This window comes from Moschus berezovskii, chromosome 5 (assembly GCF_049115385.1).
Source record: "Moschus berezovskii isolate FMDL1 chromosome 5, NW_MosBer_1.0, whole genome shotgun sequence".
Taxonomy (NCBI): Eukaryota; Metazoa; Chordata; class Mammalia; order Artiodactyla; family Moschidae; genus Moschus; species Moschus berezovskii.
In genome coordinates, this window is record NC_142464.1 from 107,778,346 (window position 1) to 107,798,210 (window position 19,865).

Below are 19,865 nucleotides of genomic sequence, written 5' to 3' on the forward strand. Positions count from 1 at the left end.
GAGGAGCCTGGCAGGCTGCAGACCATGGAATCACAGAGTTGGACTGCGTTTTCCAGGTGGCTCAGTGGTAAAGAATCTGCCAATGCAGGAGACACAGGTTTGACACAGGGGATCTTCCCTGGGTTGGAATGATCCCCTGGTGAAGGAAGTGGCAACCCATTCCAGTATTCTTGCCTGGGAAATCCCATGGACAGAAGTACCTGGCAGGCTATAATCCACGGGGTCGCAAAATAGTCAGAAACAACTTAGTGACTAAACAACAACAAATCCTCAGTTGTTGGAAGTCTTGTTGGTGATTTCGCTCTCTTCATCCCAGTTCCCTCAGTTGTTTAGAAGAGGGTATCTGCATTTCAAAATTATGACATTTGAAAAAGCTGGGTGTAAACGAAGACTCAAGGATTCTTTGAGAGGGAAAAGAATGTAGGATCAGATGATAAGACAGTCAACTCAAGAGCACGTCTCCTGTTTATTTAGAGTTCTCTTTACTGCTGGGAGGGGTGGACATCTCATTGGGGACTCATCAAATTTAAAATGCAACTTGTCATTTTAGAAGCGTTCCTAAAACCAGCCTCCCCACCCACCACATCCCTTCTGGCCACCCTACACCACAGAGAAAACCCTGATCAAAACTCAAAAGGTTTTCCATTTTGTTTCTGCCTTATAGATGAGAACCTATCAAGAATAATGATAGTCACCACTCTTAAACACTGACTCTATTGTGCAAACTTAATTTACATTGTTTATGTCAAGATAGTATCTTGTTAGAGCTTCCCATGTGGCTCAGTGGTGAAAAGAACCCACCTTGCAAGGCAAAAGAGATGGAATCGATCCCTGGGTTGGGAAGATCCCCTGGAGAAGGAAATGGCAACCCACTCTAGTATTCTTGCCTAGGTAATCCCGTGGACAGAAGAGCCTGGCGGGCTATCGTCCATGAGGTCTCAAAAGAGTCAGACACAACTTAGGAACTAAACAACATTTTCTTTAATCCTCATTTTATGGATGAGAAAACTATAGATGAAGAAGCTCAAGTAACTTGCTTCAGATCATGTCACTAGTCAAAGGTAGCCTGGAAAGGAATCTCAATTTGTCTTTCCTACTCAAAACCTCTTGCCACCACTCCCTACCCTAATCCATTCCTTCCTTACCAGCCTGTCTGGTCATCGTCTTCTGATTCTCCCTTTGAACGTTGAGGTGACTCTTGCATGAATGGAAGCTCCTCTGCTGGGTGTTGGCTTTGTCAACATCCTAGGAAACTCATAACATTTCAATCTCAAGACATCAACAAAAATTTTAAAGAAATGAATCCGTTCAGACTATTCAACATTATGATCAAAGCTATTGTACGTAAATGCCAAACCCTAAGACTGACATTTTAATTGAATTAATGGTTCATTTGATGATGAAGTTTTATGGACACTTCTGTGTTGTGGAATTTCTTGCTTAATCTGATTAGTTATGTCCAAAGCAATGAATAATGTGTGTCAGTTTATGAGTCAACAGTGTATTGAATGAGATGTTAAAATGTTAGTTGTTAAAATGAAATTATGCCTGTTATTCCAAATGCCTGTTGGTTTCTCTGCAGTGTCAATTGACAACTGATTATAGTGTCTGTACTTTTACCCCATTGATGCCTTGAAATGGGTATAAATACATAATTCATTCCATGATTATATATCTGGGGCTAAAATCCTCCCATTTTATAATCAGTATTGGCTATTTTGTAAGTTTCTGAACTACTGAGGGATATAATGATGGAACTGATGGTAGGTTTTCTCATCCATGTTTCTCAAGAGGTGCTGCAAGTACAATTCCAGTACTTCTGGCTTAGTACTTTTAGTCTTGATAACTAAGACACTAATAGAAAATTATTCACAATGAAAATGGCAAATTATTCTATCATAGATATATGAACCATGTAGAAATCAGGAAAACAGAACATTTATTTCAGCAGAACTTTTGCTTCCATTTTAATCTCAAATAACAGGGTCAACAAATGCATTCTGTTGGGTTGGCAGAAAGTTCATTTGGGTTTTTCTATACACTGTTACAGAAAAACCCAAATGAACTTTTTGGCCAATCCAGGACCATGTTAATCTTCCTGTGACCCTGGAGACATCACTAAGTGGTGATGTCTTTGTCACCACTCAGCCTTCTTTACGGTCCAACTCTCACATCCGTATATGACTACTTGAAAAACTATAGCTTTGACTATACGGACCTTTGTCAGCAAAATGATGTCTCTGCTTTTTAATACACTGTCTAGGTTTGTCATAGCTTTTCTTCCAAGGAGCAAGCATCTTTTAATTTCATGGCTACGGTTATCATCTGCAGTGATTTTGGAGCCCCAGAAAATAAAATCTGTCACTGTTTCTACTTTTTTCCCATATGGGTAGTAGCTATTTTTATTCTTCTCCTGGATGACCGGGTGGCACTGGATTGCCTTCTGAACACTGCTGTACCCTTCCTGTACCATTCTATGTTTGGGTCCTGTACCTCCTCAGACAGAACTAACTTATGTGAATGGACCTGCAAACGCGTGTTCATGTTTGAAAGTTCGCAAGCTGAAGGTTATGTAGGGGACTTTCTGTACTTTGGAGACAGTGCAAATACATAGCAAATGACACCTTTCTTCAAGTCCTAAGAGAAAAGATTGTCACAGACGGTGATTTCAGATAGCTCTTTGTAACCAGTGGCACTCTCTTGGTTTAAGCAAAGTGGAGATTGATAATGAATTCCAGAGACCATCCCTTAAAAGGGAGAAAGAAAGGAGATTAAAATTGGATAGACAGTGCAGATATGTTGGCTGTGTGTGATTTATAGCGTGCACCTGCTTGGTAGACTGTGTAAAGTACTCCAGGTCTTTGCAGAGGGTTGGTGTTGTTGATTTTCTTCCCAAGTGTGGTAAACATTTTGTTTATTAAGTTGGTATCTGTTAGTGTTTCATGCAGACTTGACTCCCCTTCCTTCCTCTTCCTGCTTCTGCCACAGCATTCGCACAGATTTACTTGAATAAATGAATGTCCCCATTTTCAGTGACTCACATATTCACACAGTGAGTTTTCTTGCCAGTCAGTGGCAACCCACATGACCCTCTGCAACAGTTCTCGAGTGTGTGACGCCAGCAGGCGTTGTGAAATCCCAGCGTGGCAGCGCTCAGCTCAGCCTCTGATGCCCCTCTCAACGAGCCTGTGCCCAAAATCGTGAATCAGTAGGGAAGCTTGCGTCTCAGCGTACCTGTGCGAGAGAAGAACAGGCATTTTGTAATCAACAAAGAGAGCCGACATCCTTTTCTTTTTTTTTAAAAAAGGCAGGACATTGCTTTGCCATTTCACCCTCATCTTTTTTTAAAAAATTATTATTTATTTATGGTTGTGCTGGGTCTTTGTTGCTGTGCGTCAGCTTTCTCTAGCTGTGATGATGACGAGGCTACTGTCTAGTTGCGGCACGTGGGCTTCTGATTGCGGGGGCTTCTCTTGCTGTGGAGCACAGGCTCTCGGCACATCAGCTTCAGTAGTTGCGACTCACGGGCTCTAGAACGCAGACTCATTAGTTGCAGCGCATGGGCTTAGTTGCAGCATGCGGGATCTTCCCGGATCAGGGATCGAACTTGTGTCCCCTGCATTGGCAGGAGGATTCTTAACCCCAGAACCGCCAGGGAAGTCCCCATCCTCATCTTCACAGGGCAAGCCATCCATTGTGTCTTTTAGTATAAGCCTGATTTAGTTGTAGTAAAAGCCTGATTTAAATGCTGAAGTTGAAATTGTAATACTTTGGACACCTGATGTGAAGAATTGACTCATTGGAAAAGACTCTGATGCTGGGAAAGATTGAAGGCAGGAAGAGAAGGAGAAGACAGAGGATGAGATGGTTGGATGGTGTTACCGAATCGATGAACATGAGTTTGAGCAAGTTCCGGGAGCTGGTGATGGACAGGGAGGCCTGGCAGTGCTGCAGTCTATGGGGTCGAAAAGGGTCAGACATGACTGAGTGACTGAACTGAACTACTGAACTGATTTAGATTTAGAAACTTATAAGCGATATTTTGTAAATTTGATGAAACATAGTCTTTCCCCTCCTTATCTTTGCAGATAATCAGTTAAAACAACTCCTGCATCATATGAGTGGGGTTGGTGGTTCATGGGCTCAGGGAAAATGAAAAGGGGAAAGTGGAGTTCTGCTGATGTGAAGAATTTTGAGTGATTTTGGGAAAAAAGAGTATCAGGTGGAAGAAATTGTAAGCAAAGGCAGAAGTGTAGGAGAGTCTAAGAGGTATTAGGGGCCTAAGAACTAGGGGCCTAGCCTGGCTGGAGCTAGGATGAGGGAAGATGAGTTGGAGGTGGAAAGAATCGAGATTGGATGTTTCAGTTGTGAAAGATCTTGAATGCCAGGCCAGGAGATTATTTAATTAAATTCAGGGCAAATCTGGTAGCCTTGTGGAAGTAGGGCTAGACAGGAAGAGGGTGGGGGAAGTGGAGAAAGGATGGTGGTAGATTGAAAGCCATTCTGGATGGTAAAGTGGCTTTGAACCAGAGCTGTGGGGCTGGTGCGGAGGTGGAGGGTCTGGGCAGCCATATATTATAAAATGTGAGCCTTGGGGTAGAAGTCAGGACTAGAGTCGCATGTTTGGCAGTTGTGTGCAGAGGGTGGAAGTTGAAATGGTGGACTGAGGGAACTCACTTAGTGAAAGACATTTTATTGAGGCTAGAGGAAAAAGAAAAAATAGTAAAGGAGCATGAAGAGATAAATGAACAAAATGAGGATTCACCAGGGAAGAGAATAGGAGCAGAGAGAGTGGAAATTCAGAGGAGAGGGAGTTCTAACTGTATTATTTTCTCTCTGTATTTCTCTGCCCACTGATACTCTTTTCTCCTTAGTTTTAATTAATTTATTTGACTGGCTGTGAGGAGTCTTAGTTGCAGCACGCAGATCTTCGATCTTTGTTGTGGCCTGCAGGATGTTTTAGTTGAGGCATGTGGGACCTAGTTCCCTGACCAGGGATCCAACCAGGGCCCCCCTGCAATGGGAGGGCAAAGACTTAGCCACTAGACTACTAGGGAAGTCCCAAAACCCTTTAGTCTTAATTTGCATTGCTTTTATAGAGAGTGTGATTTGGTACTTGTTTCATGTTTTTAAGGGCCATTTGTATTTGTTTTTCTGGGAACTGTCTACTCCCATCTTTGGTCATTTTTCTTTTTTTTGGCCACTTTTCTATTTCTCTTGATTTCTGTTTCACTTTGACATCTAGGATCTTCTCACACTTTAAAGTGGTAGCTTTTATCTCTGAGGAGATAAAAGTACTGCTTTCAGTTTGCAATTTGTGTTTTGTCCTTTGCTTATCGTGCATCTTACTTTACGAATATTTTTCATCTTTATGTAGTCAAACATATCAGTATTTTCTTTTTATAGCATCTGGATTTTGAGTGTTTTAGTAGAAAGATTTTTCCCTCTGCCAAGTCCTAAGGGAATTCCCTAATGTTTTCTTTGATTACTTTTATGGCTTAAAAAAAATTTAAATCTTTGATTCATTTATTCTGGTCTGTTTGTCCAGATGACTATCCAGATGTTGCCAAGTCCCTATTAAAAAGTCCATCTCTACCCAACTGATTTTCGATGCATCCTGCATAGTTTCCTGTGTTCTAGTATATTTTTGGATCTATTTCTGAACTTTCTGTTCTGTAACATTTACTTGTCTTCTCTTGCATGGGTATCTTGCTTTAATTATTGACATTTTAACAGATTGTTTTAATATCTGGTAGGGATTGCTGTTTGGTCACTTTTCCTTATAGAAAACTGTCTTGATAATTCTTGCTCTTGACCCACATGATCTTGAGATTTAGTTTGTCTGTGATCAAGAGGAAATACAACATCTGTTTTTATTGGCATTGTGTTAAATTTATAAATTTCCTGAGGGTGGTTTGAAATGATCAGTGTTGAGTCTTCCTTGCCAAGGATATTACATCTTTTCATTTGTTTAGGTGTTTATGTATCGTCCAGAGGTGTTTGAAAGTTTTCCTTAGATAGTGTACATTTCCTCTTAAGTTTATAATTCTAGCTGATATTATAAATGGAGCAAATTCTTCCATCATATCTTCTAACTGGTTATTGTTTGTATATTGGAAAGCTTTTGATTTTAGTAAGGCAGAAGGATATAATTAAGTAAGAATTCTCCTACTGTATGTAGATTTTCATATTTCCCTGTTTTTTTTTCCAAGTATGCAGTTATTTTATTGTCAAATAGTGATAGTTTTGCCACCTATTATTCAACTTTAGTTTATATTTTATTTCTTTTCTAGTTGATTTTCTTTATTTTTATTTTTTTTGATTACATCACACAGCATGTTGGATCTTAATTCCCTGACTGGGGATCAAACCCGTGCCCCCTGCAGTGGGAGTTGTGGAGTCTTAACCACTGGACTGCCAGCAAAGTCCCTCTTTTCCAGTTGATACTTCATTTCTTTCCCTGGTCTAATTGTTCTGGCTGCTGCTCCAGTACAGTGTTGACTAGTAGTGCTGTTGTCATTCCTACCAGGAACAGGCCTCCAGTGTCTTCCCAGTAAGCATCAGGTTGGGCTTGATCTAGTTTTCCATCTATGGTAAACACTTCTTGATGCTTGTTTTGTAAGTCAAGAACAAATGTTGAATTTTTAATGTTTTTTCAATATGTTTGGTGATGAATATACATTTCCCCCCCTTAGGCATATTTTGGTAAATTACATTAATAGCATAATATCTGAGTCATCTTTGAGTTTATGGACTAAACGTTGCTTGACCATGATATGGTACTAGAAACTCTCTACTAAAATTGAAGTTAGGACTTTCTGCTGTTGATCCTTATACTTGAGGTTAATGTATTACCTGCCAACTTACTTTTTCGCCCTCCTTCCCTTATTTCCCCTTGTCTCCCTTTCTTCTCAGAAAGGGAAACCTTGAATTTCTACCAAGGTTTGGTAGAATTCCTTGTAAAAACAGTTTGGGTCTGGGACTGATAAAGTTTCTTTACTCCCACATTATTTCATTTGTGCAAGTGGTTCTCAGTATTAGTAATTTTTTTTTTTTTTTTTAGTTTGAAAGCCAACACTTTTGCTCAGCTTTTTATTAAAATTTCCAGGACTTTGTGCAAAGTTGTTTCTTATTCCTTTTATGCTTTCTGTTTATATTATTTCTTTTTTTTTTTTCTCTTTTTTGGTTGTGTTGGGTTTTCGTTGCTGTGTGTAGACTTTCTCTGTTTGCATCACACAGGGGCTTCTTTAGTTGCGGTGAAGGCTTCTTGTTTCTAATTTCATCATTGTAAATTCTTATTTCATACTTATGTGACTTTCTCCCCTGTCCTTGTTTTTCTTGCTTGGATTAACTGATGGGATATATAGGTGTTTAAAGTAAACTTTACCCTTTTTATGTAAAAAGGAAAAAAAAAAAGTTGAATGAAACTCTTAAATGTGCCAACTGGGGAAACGTTACTAGAGGAGCATAATTTCATAACTCTAATGCTTTTTAGAAAACTAGGCCCTCGTGATAGAGTAGTGCTTAGGAAACCAGAAGAAGTGCTAAGTCAGCATTTATTTTTAGCACGTATCATGTATACGATAATGATAGCTTCATGATAGTTCTGATTTTCTTCACCCCTTTTTTTGGCCGCGCAGCTTGAAGGATCTATGTGGAATCTTAGATCCCCCACCAGGGATTGAACCCAGGTGCTTGGCTGTGAAAGCGCCAAGTCCTAACCACTGGACTACCAGGAAAGTCCTTGCTCCCTTTTCTTTTAATGGTTCTATTTTATGGTACACATGAATCTAGTTCGGAAGCAGGGACACTTGTGAAACTTCTGTGTAGTGATTTTGTTTTCAGTTTGCATTGTTTTTACATTTTTGCTTTTTATCTTTACCAATCTCTCCATTTCCAAGAAGACAGAAACTTCAGACCTTAAAACAACATCCAAATGACCAAGCAAACGGGAGCTCCTCTTACAAGTACATTGCTAATTTGACCATCAGATAGATAAAATATCAATAATAGGTGAAATTAAGAGAAAGATGTTAATGTGTATGAAATCTCAGTGTTCTGATACTTATTGGTAATAATGTGGTTTTCACAATCCTAAGTATTTCTTCTAAACCATTTTAGGGGGCTTCCCTGGTGACTCAGCGGCAAAAACTCCACCTGTAATGCAGGAGATGTGGGTTCGATCCCTGGGTTGGGAGGATCCCCTGGAGGAGGACATGGCAACCTACTCTAGTTTTCTTGCCGGGAAAATCCCATGGACAGAGGAACCTGGTGGGCTACAGTCCATAGGTCGCAAAGAGTTGGACACGACTGAAGTGAATGAGCACGCACTCACGTCAGTATTTTTATAGATACCAAAGATAGTCTAATGTGCAGCCAAGCTTGAGAACTACTGAGTTAGTTCAATTTTTTTTCCTTCTCCTTTCTGTGTATTTTAGTACCTGGCCTGGCACTCTGTCTGTAATGACTGAAGGAGCAAATGAATGAGTGCTTTTGATTTAGATGAGGAAACTGACTCCCAGCTAAACTGACTTTTCAAGTGAGTTTTTAGATACATTAAATATATATATAGCTAGTATTCATTTTTAAAAAGTAAAGAGAATAGTACAATTAATCCCATTATACCCATCGCCCAAATTCAACAAGGATTTGTTTCATCCATCCTTTTTTTGTTCAGTTTTTCCTTTGTGAAAGTTTTTTTTTCATTAAAAGTTTAATGAGAAGTGCAGTATGTAAGCAATGTAGAAAACCAGAGAATACAAATAAATAATCAAAAACACCATATTCTCACCCTAAGTATTTTATCTTTTTTTATAGAAGTATTTTAAAACCAATCTAGATACTATGTCATTTTACCTCTAAGTACCTTAGTATGCATGCACCTCAAAAACTTGACTTTTATAAAACAGGTACCATTATTATACTTAACTAAGTTGATAACAGTAAACTGGATTTTAAAAGGTACTTAAGAAGGAGAGCAGTTGTCATCAGAAACACAAAGAATTTGCTGTGAAAAAGCACAGTCAAATCGCCTAAATTATGTGCTGGAAATTGTGTTTTGACTAACAGCCCAGGGAAGTTTTTGCACATGGTATGTCTCAAGCTTAGCGTTGTCATATACAGGTAAATTATTTTGAAAAAAGATTGACAAAAAGTGGACTGGAAACCTGTGCAGTTGTGTGACTGCGTAGTTGGTGAACTGGTTAGTGTGTTAATATCCATGATGATTAATGAACTGGAGACACACGAGGACAGAGCTCAGTGGTCTCTTCAGGAATCCTTGGCCTTGGCCTGCTAGCATTGCATCAGGACCTTGAACTATGCCTAAGTGACTAAACATGGGTCTTATCTCTCCGGAGCTTGGCACTGAATATTTCTGCTCTTTAATCCCAGCAACTCTGACCCACTCTGCTCCCCAAACCCAACGGCATACAGTTAATTTTTACAGTTACTTTACCTTGGTCTCTTTAATCAAGCAGATTACATTTATGGATCAGAAAGGATATTGGGGCAGGGGAGGGAAGAATGTAGGACTGGCTTCCTTGCCCAGTCCAGAACCCCACAGAGGAGGTCCTCATAGCAGAAAAATAACCTTGTTACCAGGATTTGGTACTGGGACAGGTAGACTCCTTCCTGCCCAATTGCTTAATAATTGGGTAGGGGGATATAGAGTAAAGGACTTCCCTGGAGGCTCAGTGGTAAAAGAATCTGCCTGCAGTTCAAGAGATGTGAGTTTGCTACCTGAGTCAGAAGATCCTCCAGACAAGGGAGTGGCAATCCCCTCCAGTCTTCTTGCCGGGAAAATCCCGTAGACAGAGGAGCCTGGTGGGCTATAGGCTCGCAGAGTCAGACATGACTGAACGACTGAATACACACACACACACACACAGAGTAAACTTCTTTTAAAGGGAAGTAGTATTTACTTAATCCTGTAATAGGTAAAGCATGAAAATAGAGGATTAACAGATACTGTCTCCTTCGATTCCTTTTTTCCCATAGTTGTGGAAACACTTAACATAAGATCTACCTTATTTACAAAATTTAAAGTTAACCGTAGGCCATACTGTGCAGCAGGTCTCAAGTATGATTTTTTTTTAAAAATTGAAGCATAATATACACAGACAAGGGTGCAAAATTATAACTGTACAACTTGATGTATTTCCCAAAGTAAATGTATCCACGAACCTCTCATCTAGATCAAGAAATAGAACATCACCCGTGCCCGAGAGAGCCCTCCTTTTGCCCCCTCTAAGTCCCTACAGGATGAGGAATTTTTTGTTTTTGTTAATTCCAAACTAGGTTTAATTTTTAAATTTCTTGTGGAAATAGTGCTAAAGGAAATTTCTATTTCGTGGTTCTGTTCAGTCTCTCAGTCATGTCCGACTCTTTGAGACCCCATGGACTGCAGCACGCAAGGCCTCCCTGTCCATCACCAACTCCCGGAGCTTGCTCAAACTCATGTCCGTTGAGTCTGTGATGCCATCCAACCATCTCATCCTCTGTCGTCCCCTTCTCCTCCTGCCTTCAATCTTTCCCAGCATCAGAGTCTTTTTCAATGAGTCAGTTCTTCGTATCAGATGGCCAAAGTATTGAAGGCCAAAGTACTCCAAGTATGAATTTCATGGTACTGGTACTGTGTGATCTGTGATCATGTGTATTTTGAGTTAAGGAGACTTATGCTTGTCTAGGATTCCAGCTCAAACAGACTAATTTGCACAAAGTTTCCTTGAGAGAGTGTTTTAAACTCTGAGCTTCTGACGTTTGGAATACAGCCCATTGGTAGGTTAAGGATCAGTTTCTGTACATAAGCCGGTTATATCCACTTCCGGTGTGCAGTGGACCCTGATTTTCTGTAGTAATCGCTGACTCAGGAAACATACTTTACAGCTGCAAGATGGAAACAGTAGCATGACTTCTAAATGGGCAGTTATTCCAAGGGCTCACTCAGCTAATTTAGAGTTAATTATATTTGAGGTGGTTTTAACTTAAGCCTCCATTTTTTTTAACAGGCCTTTCATAGCTGGTATTATTTATGTACCAATGACTTGCTCAAGGCAGGGGGCACAGGAAGCTTGTGCAATTCATCTCTTGCATTAGGTGGAGATAGTTGTTCTAATTTTATCTTCATCCCAAGCGTGAACCTTGTTGGGTTGGCTGAAGCATTTGGTGTAAGGGCGAAGTTCAAATGTTTGCGGCTTTCCTTTTTTGAAGTTAACTTGTGAAACAAAAGGAAATAGCTCCTAGAATCAGGGTTTTACCAATTTAAGAATTGTGGGTCACTCTGAGTTTGAGTGAACTCCGAGAGTTGGTGATGGACAGGGAGGCCTGGCGTGCTGTGATTCATGGGGTCGTGGAGAGTCGGACACGACTGAGCGACTGAACTGAACTGAACTGAAGGATCAGGATTAATTTATTGACAATAGTGAGGTTTCCTTAATGGCAATAAAAACCCAATATTGAAACATCTGTGCTAGTTTGATTCATAATTATATTGCCCTGCCAACCCGTGAAACTACTACTCTGATTTGATGTTTATTATTTTTATGCATATTTTCATACTTCCCCTATACATGTGAAGTGAAAGTTGCTCAGTCGTGTCTGACTCTTTGTGACCCCAAGAAATTCTCCAGGCCAGAATACTGGAGTGAGTAGCCATTCCCTTCTCCAGGGGATCTTCCCAACCCAGGGATCGAACCCAGGTCTCCCACATTGCAGGTGGATTCTTTACCAGCTGAGCCACCAGGGAAGCCCCCCCCCATATATATGTATTATTAAATAATATAGTATCTATTGTTTTGCATTAGTCAGTTCAGTTCAGTCGCTCAGTTGTTTCTGACTCTGCGACCCCATGAACCACAGCACGCCAGGCTTCCCTGACCATCACCAACTCCCGGAGTTTACCCAAACTCATGTCCATTGAGTTGGTGATGCCATCTAACCATCTCATCCTCTGTCGTCCCCTTCTCCTCCTGCCTTCAGTCTTTCCCAACATCAGGGTCTTTTCAAATGAGTCAGCTCTCGCATCAGGTGGCCAAAGTATTGGAGTTTCAGCTTCAACATCAGTCCTTCCAATGAACACCCAGGTCTGATTTCCTTAAGGATGGACTGGGTGGATTTCCTTGCAGTCCAAGGGACTCTCAGGAGTCTTCTTCAACACCACAGTTCAAAAGCATGAATTCTTCTGTGCTCAACTTTCTTTATAGTCCAAGTCTTCCATCCATACATGACTACTGGAAAAACCATAGCTTTGACTAGACGGACCTTTGTTGACAAAATAATGTCTCTGCTTTTTAATATGCTGTCTAGATTGGTCTTAACTTTCCTTCCAAGGAGTAAGTGTCTTTTAATTTCATGGTTGCAATCACCATCTGCAGTGATTTTGGAGCCCCCCAAAATAAAATCAGCCACTGTTTCCACTGTTTCCCCATCTGTTTGCCCTGAAGTGATGGGGCCAGATGCCATGATCTTCGTTTTCTGAATGTTGAGCTTTAAGCCAACTTTTTCGCTCTCCTCTTTGACTTTCATCAAGAGGCTTTTTAGTTCTTCATTATTTTGCATTAAGCAAACTCTAAAAATTTAATCACCTTTCACGTATTATACTGAATTATCTGTTTCTTCTGATGTTTGCATATTATCTAAGTCTGTAAATGTTGAGTTGATTAAAAAATTATTTATTTACTTATTTAATTTTGGCTGTGGCTGGCTGTTCGTTGCTGTGCAGTCTTTTCTCTGGTTGCAGGAGCAGGGGCTACACTCCAGATGCAGTGTATGGGCTTCTCATTGCAGTGGCTTCTCCTGTGGAGTACAGCCTCTTGGACATGCAGGCTTTAGTAGTTTGCATGTGGGTTCAGTAGTTGCGGCTCCTGGGCTCTGGAGCACAGGCTGAATAGTTGTGCATCAAGGACTTAGTTGCTCCTTGTCAGTGAAATCTTCCTGGTCCAGGTATCAAAGCTGTGTCTCCTGCATTGGCAGGCGAATTCTTTACCATTAGCACTCCCTGGGAAGTCCTCTGAAAAAGCTTATTTTTAGAAGGGCTGGTGGCTCAGATGGTAAAGAATCTGCCTGCAGTGCGGTGACCTGGGTTCAATCCCTGGATCTGGAAGATTCCCCCGGAGAAGGAAAAGGCCATCTGCTCCAGCATTCTTGCCTGGAGAATCCCCATGGACAGAAGAGCCTGGTGGGCTCCAGTCCATGGGGTCGCAAAGAGTCAGAAATGACTGGGTGACTAAGCACATACGCACTCCTGTCTCCAGTGTGTTTCATTCAGCAATTTCCCAAGTAACTTCATCTCTCCCCTCTAGATTAAAAAAATAATCTGTACATTGGTAAATAATGAAACTCTAGTACTGGTAAATATTGGCCACTTTGGATAGAGTTACCTGCTCTGAGTGGCACAGCAGTACCTACAGAACACGAGGGTAATTCAGTAGAACGCTGGTTCATTCTCTAATAGTGACTAAACCCTTTGCAGAGATGAAGAAAGATTAAACTACTTGGACTGCCAACTGAAGAAGATAATCTAATGATCTTTCAAGAACCTACTTTACTGCTCTCATTCTTGAGGTGGTTAGGTATTAGCTTTGCTTTGGGCAAAATTGAAAGAAAACCCACCCCAAATCCCAAAAGTAAAATCAGAAAACTTTAGTCTTTGTAAGAATACTAAACACTTTCCCAACTGCTCTCCATCCCCATTTTATAAAGAAGGACACTAAGGTAGGTGACTTATCAGTTACACCTGGACATAGAGCTTACCTGGTGGTTGTCCTAATAGAACTTGACTTTGGACTTCACATCCGCTTTATTTTGTATTCCATTATACTGCAGTTTCAAAAAAAGAAAAATGGGTATATTATAGCTTTTTCTTCAGATGTACACCCAAGTTCTCCTGCAGGTAGATAACATAGCTCCCTCCATTGTCCTTATTGATTTCCTAGGAAATAGAAAAGTGAGGAGATCAAAGGCAGTCTTCTTTCAGGGAATTTAACATCTTAATTCTTGACTTTTCTAATTAAAGTTGGACGTAAATTTATTTTTGATACACCCCATAGGGACAGATGGGTAGCCATGTCACTGTGTATGCAGCTAGCTACTTTTTATTCTTTGAAGATCTTCTCATTTATTATTTTTATTATGTGGTTAGAACTGGGTGGTATTAGTCATTTTTCAATTTATCAAACTACGCTACTTTGAAAAATCTTTGAATTATTTTCTTTGTGGAAAGTACAATAAACAGTATAAAGAGGAAAACCTAACAGCCCAGAGTAACCTCTTAATTTCTTTCTTCTTGACATTTTTACTATATTTTTATTTCATAGAGTTGAGTAAACCAGAGTTTTAGATCCTGACTTTTTTTTACTAAACATTATAGTTTGTTTTTTTTCTAATGGATGCACTATATTGTGTTGTTTGGATCAATTATAATGGAAAATGCTACAGTAAACACTCTTGCCTGCATTTCTGATTATTTTCTTATGACAGTTTCCTCGAACTGGAATTATAATCATCAGCAAAACTACTTTTAGTCTCTTTATGCCAAACAGATTTTGACAAGATTGCTCCTTGACTGACTACCTTAAACCAAGCGTTCAGAGTTAAACGGCACAAGCATAGGACAAACCGACATCAGTGCCTCCGTCACGTGATTCACTGAAAATAATGCAGTTCCATACTCATACAAATTGAGTATGACAATACCTGTGTCATTTCCGCCTTTGAATTTTATCATTAAAAAACATGCTGCTGATTTGATCATGTAAATAGACCACTGTGTCTGACTCACGTTTCTTGGTGACTAAAAAAGGCATTGAATATTTATTAACTATGTTGTTTCTGTGAATTCAGTTCATGAACTTTGCTTTTTTTTTTTTTTCCAGGAGCCTGTGATTTTCTTATTAAATAATTTTTACAAATTAAAAACATCAGCCGTTTGCTATTTGTGGAAAATACCTTTTGCCATTTTGCTTACTTTCTGGCTTTATAGTTTTTCAAAGGTTTTTTACATCTTTGTTTCTACACGATCTCGGTCTATACTTGGGAGAGAGTTTGTTTCTGTGAGTTCTTTTGCTGATGGTACCTAGGGATGAATGCAAGCAAGAGGGTTACTGAGGATGACATTCCTCTGTAATGAACTGAAATAATCGGACAGAAGCCATTTCATGCGGACTGAGTGATTTTACCTCTTTTCTCACTGCAGTTGCTCGTCTTTTGTTTCTGAAATCTGCTTAGTGTTACCCAGTGGATGTATTTGTCTTCTGCATAAATTAGTAGCCTCTTTGATCACTTGTTCTTCTGTCCTATAGTGTTTTCTCATGTCCTAATGCTTTCTTTTAAGGTATTATCCAAAGAGATGAGTCACCCATGGAAAAAGGGCTGTCTGGTCTGCGAGGAAGGGACTTTGAGCTGTCTGATGTGTTTTATTTCTCCAAGAAGGGGTTGGAAGCCATTGTGGAAGACGAAGTGACCCAGAGGTTCTCCTCAGAGGAGCTAGTGTCATGGAATCTCCTCACAAGGACCAATGTAAATTTCCAGTACATCAGTCCGCGGCTCACCATGGTGTGGGTGCTGGGCGTCATTGTGCGCTACTGTGTTCTGCTGCCTCTGAGGTATGTCTCCCCGCCAGTAACTGATGGTACAACTCGTCCAGCTTTCGCTTTATGTACTTAGGATGGTTTTTATTTTTTTGAGGTGTACCATTTTAAAGTCTCTATGGAATTTGTTACAATATTGCTTCTACTTTATGGGGTTTTTTTTTTTTGACCATGGGGCATGTGGGATATTAGTTTCCTGACCAGGGATCGAACCCGCACACCCTGCATTGGAAGGCGAAGTCTTAACTGCTGGACCATCAGGGAAGTCCCCCAGCTTTCTTTTTAAATTATGCATGTAGTGATCACATGAGAGTATTAATGGCAGTAATCCCACCCCTTCCCGTTTATTAGTAGAAAACACTGAAAACATTGACTGTGACCTCCACAAAGACAAATTATCTCTTCTCTCGTAACTTCCTCAGATGAAAGTATATATTCAGAATCCAGTATATATCCATCTGGATCCATGTCGCTTTTTTAGTCATAGATAATTTGAGGATGGATTTTCATTATTGTTGAGTCGCAAAGTTGTGTCTGACTCTTTGCGACCCCATGGACTGTAGCCTGCGAGGCTCCTCTGTCTCTGGGATTTCCCAGGCAAGATTATTGGAGTGGGTTGCATTTCCTCCTCCAGGGGATCTTCCCGACCCAGGGATCAAACCCATGTCTCCTGCATTATCAGGTGGACTCTTTATCACTGAGCCACCCAGGAAGCCCAGAGGATGGATAGAAAAGGGAAGTTAGAAAAAAGAAGGGAAAATATGTACAGTTTCACGTCCCCCAGAGTGTCATCCAAACTGTGACTGCCTCTCTTCACTGGTCTGTAGCAGTTCATAACTGCACAGGAGAGAAGAAAATTCCTGAGAGTGGTTACCACATGGGAGAGAGAGATTTGGGAGGGTGGATCTGTTCCACCTCTTTCCATTTTGATCTCTCTTTTTTTGTATTAAAAGTTCACCAGTTGGGTCGACTTTGGTTCTAAGTTCGCGTGCCTCCTCATGAGGAGTTAGCCTCAAGGCCCAGTTTACTGGAGCCACAGTGTGGAGTGTAAGTAGAAAAAGCGATGAAGCCGGATAAGCTAGGCAGCAGGAAGAAGTGGTTGAGGTCTCTTTAGTATGATCGTGGCAGGTAGGAATGTGGCTGCCAGGCATGACATTGTCATTGATGGTCTGCTTCACTGCCCTAGATGTGGTCTCGGTGTGCTCGCAATAGGGCTTTCCAGGCAGTTGCTGCCAGCCAACTAAAATTGGCACGTGAGTTAACATGACTTTACCACCCCTAGGCTGGCTTATCCTTGCCTCACTCAGATTTGTTACAAGGAAAGAGGTTGCTTAAGTGTAAGCAAAGGCACATTTCTACCAAGCTGTTTCTCTTTTCTTTTCCTCCTGTTGCCAGTGTCTAGATGGTGGGGGTAGGAGGGAGGGGAGGGGAGAAGAAAAATTAGATGGTGGGGGTATCTTTGGGGAATCATTTCAGCTGTGATAACAGAGTGAAATTCGGACATATTTGCTTGAACATTAAGTCAGTGTTCCCAAAGTGGGGTTCATGTTCTCTGGGGATACACAAGATTATCCTTTGGTGTGTAAAAAGGAAATGGTTCTGCTTTGAGCTTCCCTGGTAGCTCAGTGGTGAAGAATCCACCTGCCAGTGCAGGAGACACAGGTTCGATCCCTGAGCCAGGAGGATCCCACATGCTTTGGAGGAACTAAGCCCTTGAGCCACAGCTATTGAGCCTGTGCTCTAGAGTTGGGGACCTGCATCTGCTTAGCCCATATACGCCAACGACTGAAGCCCGTGGGCACTCTGGAGCCCGTGTTCCACAACAAGGGAAGCTACTGCAGTGAGGAGCCTGCACACCACGACTAGAGTAAACCTGCGCATCAGAGACCCAGCATGACCAAAGAAAAAGTTCAGCTTTTATTAATTGGAAGTTTCCAGTCTGTTTCTAATTAGCACCTTCCATTGATATTATTTTGTTCTTATAAAGAAATGAAATTTCAGTAAAGTTGAATAATATATAGATGAGCTCTTACATCTTCACTTGGTCCATTAGTGAGACACTGTATCCAAGCAACCTGAAGAAAGAGTGAGGATTTTACAGTCCAGGGTGCTTGAGATGCTCTCCTGTGTTAGTTAGCTTCCACTTGCTGGAGGTGCCACCAAATAGTGATATGGTTCTGTTATCTAGTTTAAATTTATGCTCGTAAAATAGGTACATGACATAAAAGGTTCTTGCAAATAAACCACAGATTTGGGATAATCCAGTAATGTAAGCTCCCAGTAAAAGAGGAAAATGGCAGAACTGAAGCTCCTCCTCCTAGTCCACACTCTTCATGTGAAAGTACTGCTTTGTAAGTACGTTTTAGAAGAAGCAGGGTGAAGGACTTGTGGACGCAGTGGAGAAGGAGAAAGTGGGACAAACTGAGGGAGCAACGCTGACGTAGTTTATAGAATAGATAGCTGGTGGGAAGCTGCTCTGTAGCACAGGGCACTCAGCTGGATGCTCTGTGATGACCTCGAGGGGTGGGATGGGCGTCGGGGACTGGGACAGAGGCTGAAGAGGGGATATATGTATACACACAGCTGACTCATATTGTTGTACAGCAGAAACCAACACAACATTGTAAATCAATTATACTCCAATTAAAAAAAAGTAGTTTCTACCAAGTAAGCATTTCAAACACAGATTGTGCTAAAATTGATTGTGTTGATGGTGGTATAACTCTGTGAATGTGCCAGAAACCATTGAATTGCCACTTTAAGTAGGGGAATTGTATGACACGTGAATTGTGTCTCACTAAAGATCTTCAGCAAAACAGATTGTGCCAGAAAACTTGTGTCATCTGTGAGAACTCTCACGTTGGCTTACTGACACTGGAAGACAGAATTTTCCGTTAATTTAACAAATTAAAATGTACAGTAGTTTTGAACCCAGCTGTTAGGCGTGTTAAAATATATGACCTCTTCTGATTTAATGTGTTAGGAGCAAATGATTTGTTATGCAAGATGGCCGTATTTTAAAACATGTATAATTGATGGATGAGATTAAGCAGTCCTTTAGTTATTGCATTAGTGGCTGCCATGAAAATATGGTGTCCAAAGAAAATGAAAGAGACCTTCAAACTGCTGTCTCAAAAGGTGTTAAACCAAGACTTTAACAAGGTTTAAAACCTTAATAAAGAATTTATAAGGAAGCCCTATTTATCTTGAAAGATTTAAAATCTCAGCCTTTTCGAGTGATTCTATTTACATTTCTAAAAATAACTGTTTTCTTTTTGAAGTGATTAGCCCAGATATTAAAAGCACTTTTTAAAAATTAGGAAGTGTCTGTTGAGATGAGAGGTCCTGTCAATCACCTTGTTTACTAACTTCTGAGCTATTTAGAACCTCACGAAGGTACAGCAGTTTAATTTGCGTGGAAAAATATAATGTGCTGTTCTTATTATGAAGGAACCTTTAGGTAAAACTTACTTGCCATTTGCTATACATTTTAAATTTCTTTGAGGAAAATTTGAATTTTTCCCTTTTGTCCTCATGATTAAAAAATACCCTGATGCTGGGAAAGATTGAAGGCAGGAGGAGAAGGGGACAACAGAGCATGAGATGGTTGGATGGCATCACTGACTCAATAGACATGAACTTGAGTAAACTCTGGGAGCTGGTGATGGACAGGGAGGCTTGGCGTGCTGCAGTTCATGGGGTCGCAAAGAGTCGGAAACAACTGAGCGACTGAACTGAGCTGAACTTAGAAAATACAGGAAAACAAGTTATTTTTAGAGCTTTGCAAGGTATTTTCTTTTATAGCCTCACCAGGCCACACCAGAATAACTACTTTCAACCTAGAATGACTCCTTTATACGTTATGTGAAAGGAAAAAGTGAAAGTGTTAGTCACTCAATCCTGTCTGACTCTTTGCCCCCCCTGAACTGTAACCCAAAAGGATCCTATGAACCGGGATTGTCCAGACAGTAATACTGGAGTGGGTTGCCAGTCCCTTCTCTAGGGGATCTTCCTGACTCAGGGATCAAACCTGGGCCTCCTGCATTTCAGGCAGATTCTTTACCATCTGAGCCACCAGGGAAGCTTTATACACTCATATATGAGTGACATGTGTACACCCCGTGTAAACTGGATACTAGTGGGAAGAACAGGGAACTCAGCTCACTGCTCTGTGATGACCTGGAGGTGTGGTAGGAAGGCTTAAGAGGAAGGGGATACATGTATCCTTACAGCTGATTCAGTTTGTTATAGAGCAGAAACTAACACAACACTGTCAAA

General features: G+C 40.7%; 1 protein-coding gene across 2 annotated transcripts in view; it reads left to right on the top strand.

The window, feature by feature from the left end:
• Positions 1–19,865, top strand: part of GPAT3 (glycerol-3-phosphate acyltransferase 3) — a 62,001-nt gene that overhangs the window by 19,249 nt on the left and 22,887 nt on the right. For both annotated transcript variants that reach the window (XM_088836445.1, XM_088836446.1), the window contains exon 4: positions 15,332–15,602. In XM_088836445.1, the coding sequence (XP_088692571.1) occupies positions 15,332–15,602 (271 nt within the window). The remainder of the gene's footprint in view (positions 1–15,331; positions 15,603–19,865) is intronic.